Source organism: Panthera pardus, unplaced genomic scaffold (genome assembly GCF_024362965.1).
Source record: "Panthera pardus isolate Hobbes unplaced genomic scaffold, ASM2436296v1 HiC_scaffold_2, whole genome shotgun sequence".
NCBI lineage: Eukaryota > Metazoa > Chordata > Mammalia > Carnivora > Felidae > Panthera > Panthera pardus.
This window is the reverse complement of record NW_026526765.1, coordinates 82,346,610-82,360,353: the sequence shown is the minus strand read 5'-3', so window position 1 is coordinate 82,360,353 and position 13,744 is coordinate 82,346,610. Positions and strand designations below refer to the sequence as shown.

General features: G+C 39.2%; 1 protein-coding gene across 8 annotated transcripts in view; it reads right to left on the bottom strand.

Annotated features, from left to right (window-relative positions):
* Positions 1-13,744, bottom strand: part of MCTP1 (multiple C2 and transmembrane domain containing 1) — a 530,890-nt gene that overhangs the window by 2,420 nt on the left and 514,726 nt on the right. For 7 of the 8 annotated variants that reach the window (XM_019428799.2, XM_019428803.2, XM_019428802.2 and 4 more), the window contains 3 exons: positions 13,394-13,503; positions 9,333-9,442; positions 588-685 (listed from right to left, as the gene is read on the bottom strand). In XM_019428799.2, coding sequence (XP_019284344.1) covers positions 588-685; positions 9,333-9,442; positions 13,394-13,503 — 318 coding nt within the window. The remainder of the gene's footprint in view (positions 1-587; positions 686-9,332; positions 9,443-13,393; positions 13,504-13,744) is intronic. The other variant, XM_019428806.2, reaches the window with a different exon arrangement.

Sequence of the window (13,744 nt, the reverse complement as noted above, 5' to 3'; positions counted from 1 at the left end):
AAAAGAAAAACGGTATTGCTGCCAGTAGCTTTAAGATTTCGATTAAAAACATTTTTCATTCATTCTGAAAATAGTTGATTAATGGGCATTAGTTAAACTCAAAGAATTTTAAAGGACTGAGATGTGCCCCAGTCTTCACACACCAGTTTTTCTCCCTGGCCCCACCCCCCCACTAGTCTCCAAAACACGCAGTTTTAAAACTCAATCCCTGCAGATTATGCAAAGAAAGGTTTTTCACATGTCCTTTGGCACTTCTGCTTTCATCATCTATACTCCCATTTCCTCCCTTCAGGTAATGGCGACTTCCTTCACAAACTCCAGCTGAACCTTCCTTGGAGGAAAATTGCCCTAAGAGCCCTGGTAGGTTTTTGATGTAACTCTCTCTCTCCTTTCTCCACTCCCCGTTCTTTATAAAATTCTTCTTGGACAATACCCCAAGTGGGCTACTTTCCTGAAAGGCAAAATCTACTACAGGCCTTTTTCACTTTAATTGGTTCTTCTAAAACCTTTGAAATTAAAAGAATTAAAAGTTAAAACCCAAAGCCATACAACATTAAATAGTAGTAATAGTAGTGAAACCTACATACCACTTGTACATCTGAAGGGACTCTGGAAAGGAAGTCAAGTAGTTCATTGTTATCGATTGCATATGGACTCCGCAGCTTTTTTGTAAATTTATTGATACCTGAGAAAGTGATAGATCAAAGATGATTGAAATCTCCAGTTAGGAATTAATCATGTTTATTTTTTAGATGTCGCAGTGACTTAAAGATCTGGATTAAGGTGCTCTTCAGTCTTGACTGAATGAAGCAGTAAACCCTGTTTTCTTCTTCCCTCCCTCTCCTGTTTCTTTCTCTCCTTTCCTTTGTCCCCTTCCTCCCTCCATCCCCACTCAATGGCTGCTCTGGTTTTCTCTTTGTACTTTAATGGCTTCTTCCCCCCACAGGAAAGACTTTTTATCTGGAAAACAAAAGGCAGTTGGCAGCACCTTGCACTGCTGCATTTTGCTTCACCACTCAGTCTCACGTGACTAGAAGCCCTGTTTTAGTGTTCCATCTACTATGAAACTTGTCTCCTTACATTGTTTTCAAGGCAAAAAGTCTGATTTACTGGTTTTCCCTTTTTCAAAAGATAAACCTTACTGGGTTTTTTGGTTTTTTGGGTTTTTTTTTGCAGGGGGAGGGGGGAGCAGGGAGGGTGTTAATATGCAAACTAAATATTTAGAAGATACTTGTCCATGTGGGGGGTTTTTTCCCCTCAAAATGACCTGAAATGAGAGTTTACCACCAGCTTTTTAAAAAAATGAACCTCTTTTAAAGATGGTGATGCAAGAAGATCCTAAACTCTCCTCCCACACATTAGGTGCTGAGAGAAGGCTTATGTCAACGCAGGTAGGAGAGGCTGGGACACAAATCTCGTCATAAACCTTACCTCCAGCGTGGCAACCCATAGTCAGGAACGAACTAAAAACCTGTAGCTTCTCCCTGAGGACTGAAAGGTTTGAACCCCACATCAGACACGCCAGGCTTTTAAGACATGCACCTAAGAGAAGACTCTCCAAAACATCTGGCTTTGAAAAACAATGGGGCTCATGTCAAGGCTACAGTGCTCTGAGAAATGGCTCTTAAAGGGCTTGCGTGCTTGAAGTCACCCCCGCGCCCAATATGGAAGCAGGTAATTGAGGGGTGCCTGGACTTTGTATGGGAGAGGCTCATTTGCTGGTCTTGGAGCATCAACTCGAGAGACAGGCACACATTCAAAGGACAGCTGGAGTGCTCTGAGGGCCAATGACAGGGGGTGCCATCTTTGTCCTTTCCCTCTGCTTTGCTCCAGCTGGTGTGTGCCATCTTCATCCTCTCCCTTTGCCACACTCCAGAGTGTCAGTACCTCCCTGAGGGAAGCTTTGACACATGTATGGTGCCCCAGTTTTATGTCTGGTTTTACTTCTAGGAGGTGGCTCAATATGGTGACGTAGGATGATCTTGAACTCACTTCCTCCCATGAACACACCAAATCTACAGCTACATATGGAACAGTTCCCTCCAAAAAAGACCTGAAAACTAGTTGAGCAACTTCTTCACATCAGGCAACAAGGAAAAGGCCAAAGTGAAGTGGGTAGCAGAGGCTGAGACACGGTCTCTACCCCAGCAAGGCCACCCACAATCACAACGTAACTCACAAACCCGGAGCGTCTCTCTGAGGACCAGCAGGTGATACCTTGTGTCAGGCACCCTAACTTTTAATTCCTGCACCTAACAGATGAGCCCCAACACATCTGGCTTAGAAAACCATGAGCCCTAAAGAGCTGTAGTGAAATGAGAAATGGCTCAAAGAGCTAGTGTGCAGACTCTCTTGCCCCAGGGTGCAGCACAGAAGCAGCCATTAGAAATGCACCCAGACTTTAAGAAATGAAGATCTTCCCTATAATCTTAAAGCTTCAGCTGGAGGGGCAGGGACCTGCTGGGACACTCTTCTGCTTGTGGGTGACATATTTGCACTCTCTGTCTGCCTTGTAAAGCTGGTGGGTGCCATCTTTACCCTCCAGCTGGCAGGCACCATCTTCACACTCTCCCTCTGCCACGCTTCAGAGCACCAGCATTTCCTGGACGGGAGTTTTTGCACACATCTGGTGCCTTTGCTCTTGTGGCTGCCAGCAAGGGGACACCCCTTGATTGCCGGGCTCAGTAGGCCAGTATTGCTTCCATTCCTGAGTTGCACGGGACTCTAACAATCAGACCATCCTTGGCAGAAGACCATCCCCAGGACACTGCACACATAGCAAAGGGAAAGATCCTCCCAGTTGCTCAGAGAAAGAAGCCTATTTGCAAGCTTTGGCCTTGTGGGCCACCTTCTGCTCCGGCACACTTAGAATAATGTGTGGGAGAGTTCTCAGGGAACAGAGTCCAGTGGATACGGTCTTTGCACTCTCTGCCTCACTAGAGCTCATAAATATCTCCCTAGGAAGGTGCTTATATCCTTGTTTGACACCCTTGATTTTTTGTAGCTGCTTTTGGTGGATAAGGTGCTACTTGTGTTTCTGGGTCCCACACATTTCTGTAGTCCCAGGCTACAACACACGTAGTCTGTGAAAGAGAACTATTTGTCCTGGAGCTGCAGGCCTACATGACAAGCTTTCAGTTTGGCATACATCTACAAGCTTAGAGACGTGCTCTGAGGAAGTGAGTGCAGCAGTGTGTCATCTTTGTGCTGTCCCTCCACCTCCCTACAGCTCCCTGGCATCTCCTAGAAAGGAGTTCACACACTTACCTGGAGCCCCAATTTTAGTCACTGTCTCCCAGGGGATATTCTCTAGATAACCTGGTTCTAGTGGCTAGAGGGGCTTATGTGCAATCCTATAGAAATTATAGATATATATTTGCATTCTTTATTTATATTTACATAAATTTATAAATATACATAAATTTATATATGTGTGTGTATGTATATATACACACACATATATATATACACATATATGTATATATATATACATACACACACACATATATATATGTGTGTGTGTGTGTGTATATATTTAAATTGCATTCTTTAACAGCTGCTGCCCGAGGGTTTGGTTTCCAACCAGCCTGAATCTAGGTACTAACTGGTCTTGGCACACCATCAACTACAAGGAGCTATTAAAATAAGCTACTCAGACAATCAAGAGACAACCAAGAGCTAAGGCAGGGTTGAATAATAAGGTTCACCTCCTAAACAAGGCCAGCCTTTCAAGAATGGAAGAAGTGTCTTTTCATGTAATGCACAGAAAACAATAGTCAAGGCAAATGAAGAAACAGGAACATGTTCCAGAGGGAAGAAAAAGATAAAAATCTCTGGAAAAACCTTAAGGAAGATGGTAGGTAATTTACCTGATAACAGTCCAAAGTAATGGTCATAATAATGTTCACCAAATTTAGAAGACTAGAACACAGTGAAAATTTCAAAAAAGAGATGGAAAATATAATGAAGTACCAAATAGAAGTCACAGCTGTAGAATCCAGTCACTGAACTGAAAAATACATTAGAAGGGTTCAATAGCAGACTAGATGAAACAGAAGAAAAGAACAGTGAACTCGAATACCTGGCAGTGGAACTACCCAGGCAGAGGAGATTAAGGGACATGGGGCAAAACCAAGCATACTAACACAACAGGCGTCCCAGAAGGAGGTGAGAAAGAGAAGGGGGTTGAAAACTTCCCTAAACCTGGGAAGGAAACAGGCATCCAGATCCAGGAAGGCCAGAGAGTTCCAAATAAGAGGAAGGCAAAAAGACCCACACCAAGGCATAGTTTAAAAGAGAAAAGGTAAAGATGACCAAAAAGAAAAGTCCTAAAAGCAGCAAGAGAAGAACAACTTGGTAAGTAAAGGGAACCCCCATAAGACTATAAGATTTTTGTCAACAGAAATTTTGCAAGCTGGAAGGGAGTGGCACAGAAGCTGAAGGAGTTCATCACCATGAAACTGGCCTTACAAGAAATGTTAAAGGGACTACTTTTAAGCTGAAAAACGATGCTAAATAGTTAAAAAGAAAATATGAAAGTATAGATCTCACTGGTAATGGTAAATATATAGTAAGGGTAGTAGATTAATCACTTACAAAGTTAGCATGAGGGTTAAAAGACATAATAAAACTACAATAATTGGTTAAGGGATATTCAAGATTAAAAGATGTTAAATGTGGGACACCTGCGTGGCTCAGTCAGTTGAGCATCTGACTTCAGCTTACGTCGTGATCTCTCAGTTCATGAGTTTGAGCCCCACATCAGGCTCACAAGCTGTCAGCACAGAGCCCACTTCGGATCCTCTGTACCCCTCTGTCTGCCCCTCCCCTGCTTGTGCCTGCTCAAAAATAAAGATGTTTAACATCAAAAACATAAAACACGTGGATGGAGGTTAAAATGTAGAACTTCAAAATACATCCAACCTTACAATGTTACCAATTTAAAATAGACTGTTAGAAGTTGTAATATATAAGCTTTATGGTAACCACAAGGCAGAAAGCTCTACCAGATACACAAAAGATAATAAAGCAACCAAAGCATACCACCAAAGAAAGTTATCAAATCACATAGGAAGAGAGCAAAACCCATCTGTATGTATGCTGCCTAGAAAAGACTCATTTCAGATAGAAGGACACAGAAAGTGAAGGAACGGAAACCAAAAGAAAACTGGGGTAGCTATGCTTACATCAGACAAAACATACTTGAAAACAAAAACTGTAACATGAGACTAAAAAGGGCATTATGCGATGATAAAGGGGCCAGTCCAACAAGAGGACAGAGCATTTTAAAGTAGTTATACAGCCAAGCATATACAGTATATGTATATATATACATATATATACAGTAATATACAGTATATACAGCATATACAGTAATACAGCCAAGTTATACAGTAGAAGCACCTAAACATGTAAAGTCAATATTACCAGACATAAAGGGAGCAATAGCAGTATAATACTAGAGTACTTTAATACCTCACATCAACACATAGATCATCCAAGCAGAAGATCAATAAGGAAGCAGTCTTAAATGACATGTTAGAGCACATGGACCTAACAGACATGTATAGAACATTCCATCCCAAAGCAGGAGAATATGCACTCCTCTCAAGGGCACATGGAACATAACATTCTCCAGGATAAATATGTTAGGCCACAAAACAGATCTTAATAAAACAGATTGAAATCATATACATCTGAAAAAGATGAAAAAAAAAACACAATGGTATTAAACTAGAATCAGTTATAAGAAGAAAACTGGAAAATTCACTAATATGCGGAGATTAAATAACATGCTACTGAACCAATTTGTCAATGAAGAAATAATACCTTGAGACAAATGGAAATGGAAATAAAACATACCAACATGTATAGGGTACAACAAAAGCAGTTATAAGTGGGAAGTTCATAGCAATAATGCCTACTTCAATTAAAAAAAAAAAATCTCTAACTTTACACTTCAAGGAACTAGAGAAGAAAACAACAGACAAAACCCAAAGTTAGTAGAAGGAAGGAAATAATAAAGTTCAGAGCTGGTTCTTTGAAAAGATCAGTAAGATGGCAAACCTTGAGTTAGACTTACCAAGAAAAAAAGAAGATTTAAATAAAATCAGAAATGAAAGGATATGTTAAACCAGAAACCACACATGTATAAAGGAGCATAAGAGACTAGTGTGAACAATTACACACCAACAAATTGGGAACCTAGAAGAAATGACAAATAAAGGTGGTAATAAGCTCCTTGACATTGGTCTTGACAATGTTTCAGAGTGGACACCAAAAAGCAAAGACAACAAAAGTAAAAATAAACAGGACTACATCATACTAAAAAGCTGCACAGCAAAGGAAACCATCAATAAAATAAAAAAGCAACCTACTGAATGGGAGAAAATATTTACAAATCTGATAAGGGGCTAATATCCAAAATATATAAAGAACTAATACAACTCAATAGGAAAAACAAAAACACAGTCCAAAAAAAAAAAAATGGGCAGAGGATCTTATTTTCCAAACAAGGCCTACAGATGGCTCACTGGTACACAAAAAGATGCTCAACATCACTAACTATCAGGGAAATAAAAACACCTTGAGTTATCACCTCACACCTGTTAGAATGGCCATTATTCTTGTCAAAAGACAAGGAAGAACAAGTGCTGGCAAGCTTGTGCAGAAATAGGAACCTCATTCACTGGTGGTGGGAATGTAAACTGGTGCATGTGGAAAACAGTATGGATAATCCTCAAAAAAAAAAAAGAAAAGAAAAATTGAACCACCCTATGTCCATACAGTTCCACTTCTGGATATTTAGCCAATGAAAACAAAAACACTAACTCAAAAAGATAAATACACCCTCCTGGCACATGTTCATCGCAGCACTGTTTATAATAGCCAAGACGTGGAAACAACCTAGGTATCCACTGACAGATTAAGGAAATCTTGCCATTTGCAGTAACATAGATGGGCCTTGAGAGCATTATGCTAAGTGAAATGAGTCTAAGACAAACATCTTGCGATTTTACTTATATGTAGAATCTAAAAAAATAATAAACCAAGCTCATAGATTCAGATTGGTAGTTATCAGAGGCAGGAAGTGGGAGAATGGATGAAATGATTTGAAGGGGTACAAATTCATGGGCATGTCATGTATAGATAGCATGGTGACTCTAGTTAATAATCCTGTACTGCATATCTGAAAGTCACTAAAGAGTAGATCTTAAAAGTTCTCACCATAGGAAAAATGTTTGCACTTCTCCATCTCTGGCAATGAGATTTTCAGAAAGCAATTTTCCTTTTAAATTACACAAAATTTAAATTTAATGCTTGCAAAAGATGCTGTGATTGACTTACTTGGATCACTTTTGGACTAGAGCAGCCAAAAACCATGACAGAGGAGCTATATCTACCCATACTAAGTTACTCAACAGTGAATCCTCTGCTCTTACCTGAAGAGCAAATGTCGTTGGACGGCAAACAGGGGAAATTGGAGCTATTACAGAAACAAAAACTGTGATGGGATAGCAATGTCAAAACAATACACAAAACCAGAAGTATCTATCCCACATATTCTATGATACAAGGTAGAATTTCAGTGAGATAAGTCTACTCTGAAATTTATATTGCTCTTAATAAGTGACCAAGCATATTCACATATACAAAATAAATTAACAGCTTTATATGAAATCAACAAACCAAGCTGTAACTTAGAGGATCTTGGCTCTTCTTCAGGAAGTTCAGCAGAATAAACTTCTTTTGCAGTCTTGAATTTGGTCTGTCTCCCCATGTGAGACCCATGTCTTAAATTTCTGGTTAACATTTCAGCAATCACCTAGCACTAAAGAAATACTGTTCTTGTTTTATTTCATTTGATGAAACAAGAGGCCCAAACACATTCTCTTAGAATTACGTTTAAGACAGAGCTAGTGAGGCCACCCCAGGTTACAGAGCCAGATGTTTGCCATGGGCTCTGCTTTTTGAGAACACTGGGGAAACAGAACCAGAGGTTCACTACCTATCACAGCTGAGATGGCAGTTCTGACCCTAAGTAGGTCAGAGATAATAAACTGCCACACCTCATGCCCTACCCTAATTCCTTCAATAAAACAGCATCTGTTTTAAATACCAAAGGAAAGAATGAAAGACCTTGAACATACATCAGGGAAGCAAGAAGAGTAGAAATGCTTCCCTCCTTGTGTAGTGAAGGTATATCTTATTTGAAACTGTTTAAATTATAACAAGGGAAAAAAGTAATCATTCCCCCCACTCCTTACTCAAGATGTAAAGTAAGGAGAGTGATGATAAAGGGTAAGAGGGCTGATTCAGGATATGACAAGACAGGCCAAAAAGAATAGGGAGACAGGAATCTGAAAACTGGAGGGTTTGGAGACCTCTGATCCCTTTTGTCACTTTTTCCAGCATTTCTTTAAATATCTCAGAAAATAACAAAACATACCTTTTCAAGTGTAAACGTGTGTTTTCTGGACTTAATACCCAATTTGGTTCTTTGCATTTTATATGTTTAGCAATCTTAGGTGTATGCAGGCTGAGGGGGAAGTAGAGAGTCATACTTCTACTGAGTCATGTTTATGTATATCATTAATGTAGTTTTATAGGTTAGTACATCTTAGAGAAGGACAATTTTTTTCAAACCAAGAATTTTCTCAGATAAGGAACAGAAGCCCTAAAATAATGAAGGATGCTGAAACTACCACCTAAGTGGAGTCTAGGTCCACAGGAACTGTTGGCCTGCAGCATAACTGCGTTAAAAATTAGGACCAGAAAATACCACCTTTAAAGTGGGCCTGCACAGAAGCAATTTTGTTTAGTATACATAAAGCAGGTTTCTTATTCCTAAGCAGCCTGTCAGTGCCAAGGACCCTTTTTGTGCCTCCTAAAGGTGACCTCTTAAATAGGCGGCCATATATAGAACTGTGTTTACGGACACTTCCACAAGATAAAGCACCACAGCACAAAAGCATATTGTCCTAAATGCACCATATGGCTCGAAATGCCTCTGTTTACATATAAGTGGTGAAAATAAATCAGAATGGTATCTAGACAAAGCTACACTTTGATATATGAAGAATCTGCACAACTACATGTTTACAGTATGATGGAGCCTATGGTGCCAGATAAGAAAAATGCATTTTGTAGGTAGACCTAAATCTTTATACTGTTGTGATTTTTAACTGACCTGTCTCTTTTCATCATGGAGTAGCTTCATGATAATAAATACAGGGAACTACTGACAGTATAACTCATTCCTTAAAAATAGTTTGTTCCTAGTATCTAAGGCAGTTTACAAAAAAAAAAAAAAAAAAGAAGGCTTTACTTACCCCAGACAAGGACAATGTATCTCAGTGGAATGAAGTACAGGATGACTGTGAACACACAGAGGGCTACAATGGCCAGCCAGCTTAAGAATGGGACAGTCCAGTTGAAAGTACTGAATAAGAAATTAACACATCAGCAATCTGAGCACTTGATACTTTTTTCAAGCAAAGATTAAAATAAATGTGATTCTAACCCACACACTGGACTAGGGATCTAGTAAGACTGCATTTCTCTCTGGAATAGAAGGCAATTGCAGTAGTCTGTCAGAGGACACAGGTTAGTCACAATCTGCTGAGTTTCATGAAAGCAGGGCCCAGGTAAACAAGGCTTGCCACCAACCCCTCGAGATTGTCCCAGGTGACTTCAGGGCCTCAAGGTGCACTAGACTCCTAGGTGGTTAAAAAAAATTTTTTTAAATAGGTTTTTCTGCTTTTAAAACTAGTAGCCAATCTTGTTTTCTCCAAAATTTCATAGAGGAGAATGCCCCTGGGCCTACCATTCTTTCTTCTGTCAACTCACACTGGATTCCCGACACTGGAAATAAAATGTCAGCAATTGTCTGTAGACTTAAATCTTACACTGTTGTGTAAATCCTCTTGAGTTTAGAATTCCTTCGAGAAATACTCACTTTTCACTTCAGCTATGTTTCAAATGTAACTAGAAGTCAGGAAGGGGGAACAGAGCGGTTAGATTTGTAAAAATTCACCTGCCATCCTTGCCCTTCCCAGAAATACAGAGATAATTAAGAAATAAAGTCAGTACTGACTCCTATTCTCCCTGTATTATTTCTGGCAAAGGAAAGCACGTGGTAGATTTGTTGGAAAGACTGAAAATGGAGTGTAAGCTGGCAAAGTGGGTTACAGCAGGGCCTGCCTGATGGGTCTGCAGTGTTCCCATCCTGCTGCTGATTGATAATGTAGAGGGGTCAGGGAAGGCTGCAAGACTGAATGTTGACAGTGAGATAACATCAGAACAAAACAAAAACAGGATCGGTGAGGAAAAGTAGAAGAAGTTACAAAAAAGACAGTACGAGGAAGATGGGGAGGAATGTAGTGGGACAAAAAAGAAAATGACAGAGAAGTTTAAAAAGATGTAGAAAAGCAGGGAAATCGAACATGGAAATAGTGCAATAGTTTAGGATTCTTTGTGTAGAAATTCTGTAGTGAATCTCACGGTTTTTAATGGAGAATGGCAAAATAATAACGGAACCATTGCATGGAGTCCACAATGTTGGGCATATAATTATGTCACCGTTTACAAGCATACAACTGCCTCAACAACCAGCCTCTGAGGAGGAACTAACACATACTGTTGAGTGACACTTTACTGCAGTTTAATGAAAAAAGCAAAAAAGATACCTATGTTCAGAGCCTAGATTCTGCCATTTGACTTTAGACAAATCAACCTTTCTGTGCCTCAACTTCCCCCTTTAAAAATGAGGACAGCTGTTACTGTGGTGGACTGATACTGATGGCAACACATTTATGTGAATCAAAGTGATATTTTTAGAGCTAATCAACTCTAGTGGTCTATTGCAGTGACAAGGGCACCAAAGACACTTCAGGAAAATATGAAATTATACATGATAGGGATAAATGTGAATGTTTTTAATTTTCTCTAATTTCCTGATAATGTATGTTATATGCACTTGGAGTGGGGTTTGTCCAGGGCAGTTTTTGCTCCTATAAAGGATGATTAAGAGATTTTCTTCCTATATTTCCCCTCGGCATAACACTGAGGTGTGAATCCTTAGCTTTGTGGGCATATACCTTGCCTTTTGTCTGTCTAGGGTCAAATGTTTCCTAAAAATGTTTTTTTTCTAGTAAAAGAGGCACAATGAAATCAATCTGGTTGTCTTGTTTTCAGTAACTCTTGGGGTCTGGCTTTTCTCTTTGTTTCCTCCCCTGGCCAGAGTGAGCACCCTGTTTCACTGTCACCTGGTAAAGGATCGTGCCTTCCTTTCTTCACTGACACCTGTGCTTCCCTTGGTTCTGCCCACGTGTGGAGAGAACAGAAGGCTGAGGAGGGTCTGCTCGTTTTCCCGGGGCTCAGCTCAGAGCCATGCATCAGCACACCTCAGTGTGCAAGAGCACTGGCTCTTCAGTGAGAAAACCCTCCTTCTGGGCAGCCTCCTGAAGGGCTCCCTGTGTTCTCCTTTCTCCTCTTGGAAGGATAAATGGCAAGGAATCGCTACCAGTGTAGCTAATGTCAGAAAAAAAGACTGCCCTTTTCTAAATCCACAGTGCATCATGAAAACTAAATCTAGAATATGATCTTTCCCCAAAAAAGATGCAATTCAAGAAAGTTCTGGAATGATTATTTAGTAACAAGATGTGGTAATTATAGAGGCTTTTCACTTTTTACTTAATGATTGCTTCTGAATCTGCTTTCTGAATAGATGCATTTTATCTCATGTGACCCCAGGGGACCTTCTCTTTTTTAATATTCAAAAAATTGTGCAGGAAAGATGGCTTCTATAAGACTCACTGGATCCTATGCCTGTTTCTGTACCTCAGCCTACACCTGTACCTCTGTCTATACCTGTGGAAAGTTCCATAAAACTCAGTTTTTCCCAAGGCTGTTCCACAGCCAGGATCTGGTCATATCCTCCAACTGGCTCTGATGTTTTCCAACCAAGCATCTGAGGTCCCCAACCACCTAGAGTTACAAAGAAGCCTTTTCCTCTCAGGCATAAATTTGCCTGACCTCAGAGCTGACCCAGTGTCTTTATGGTATAAATGAAATACTTCCATCAGGTATCAACACATAGTGTATCTCAGAGAAAGGACAACACTCAAAAGGGAAATGCCCTATTTAATTTAGGACTTCACACTATGCTCCAGTGGAAAGGGTGTGCAGAACAAAGGAACATTCTTAGAAATGGAAATAACATGGAGAGGAAGAGAAAAAAATGTGGGACTTGGTCTTCAGATGTCTGAGACTGAAGGCTGCTGTACATTTGGAGTAAAGGGGAAGCTATTCTAATATGATATAAAAAATGGAAACTCAGCACCTATGCATAAGTGGAAATGTATTAAAAAATTATACAAAATAAAATGCATTATTCCTTGAAACATGAAAAGCACTAGGTGAATGACTCACACCTTTAGTTTAAATAATTTACTCCTTTCAAATGTGTATGCCCAAGGATTCATATCTGTAGAACACTTCTGGTGAATGATAATATGAATAATAATGAATAGATACATGAAACTAGAAAATGTAGGTTTATCCAGATAACAGCACCCCTTGAATAGACTATTTAGCAATCATTATGTAGGCCAATTTTCACATACTTTAGTAGTATGGGACCTTAGTATATTTTTAACTGGTCATTAAGACTTATAAATCCACATCATTGGATTTATAGACAGTTGTTTTTAAAAGTTCATTAGTAAATAAAACTATTGCAAGTAAAACACAAGTAATGTAAAATTCACAAGAATATTCTTAAGAAAATTATATTCTTAATTTTATATTAGCTTTCAATGAAGCTGTATTTATTTTTTTAATTAGGAAAGGTAATTCCTTTTTTAAGAATTATTAAAACTATTAGTTTATTTCATCTGTAATTATGATCTCAACTATTTAAATAGACAAGTTAAAAAATATTTTTGCAGAGTGCTCTATAAAATGATTTTTTTTTAATTTTAGAGTTACTCGATGACAATATGTCAACCTATAATAAAATGAAGATGTGTCTTGATTACCTGAAACTCTCATCTAGTTTGGTTTATTTTTTTCCTATCACGATTTCATATTCCATTTAAGAACAAAGTCTTTCACTGTGAAAATGTGCTAAAATTTAGGACGGTGTTATTTCTTCAAAGCTACAAGTAGGACTTCTTTCCAACCAATATGTTCTAAATTTCAGGAAGGAAATTGACAGAACTTTGAGAAAACCAAAGACTGGCAGAAACAAAGTAAATAATGATGAAACTGAGCAATAGATCACCCAGAAGGAGTATCCCCTGCCAAAAAGAATGTGGCATTTCACCCTCTGAGAAACAAATGGACACTCTGTCCCACAGAAGGTCAGGGCTCACATGTCAGCATCACTCACTTCTTTATCCTTTCGCCAAAGGAAGCCACTTCATCTAGGATGTTCTGGACACTGATACAAACCTCCTGGATGGCATAGATTTTATTTATAAATCCCTTTTTTTCACTGTCCTAAAATACAATTAAGAAAAAAGAGAGATTCTGTGTGAGTAACGGTACTCTTCAGTGCTTGAATTCTTGAATTGTCCCTCTCTTACATTTTTAAACTTAAATAAGCTTCATCTCTGTGTATATATAAATGGATGCTTGGAACCGATAAAAATATCAGGGTGTAAAGGGAGATGGAGGACGAGGAGCATCCAGCATCACGGACCTATGCCAACATAAAGGTAGTTGCAAAGCAAGAGACTCG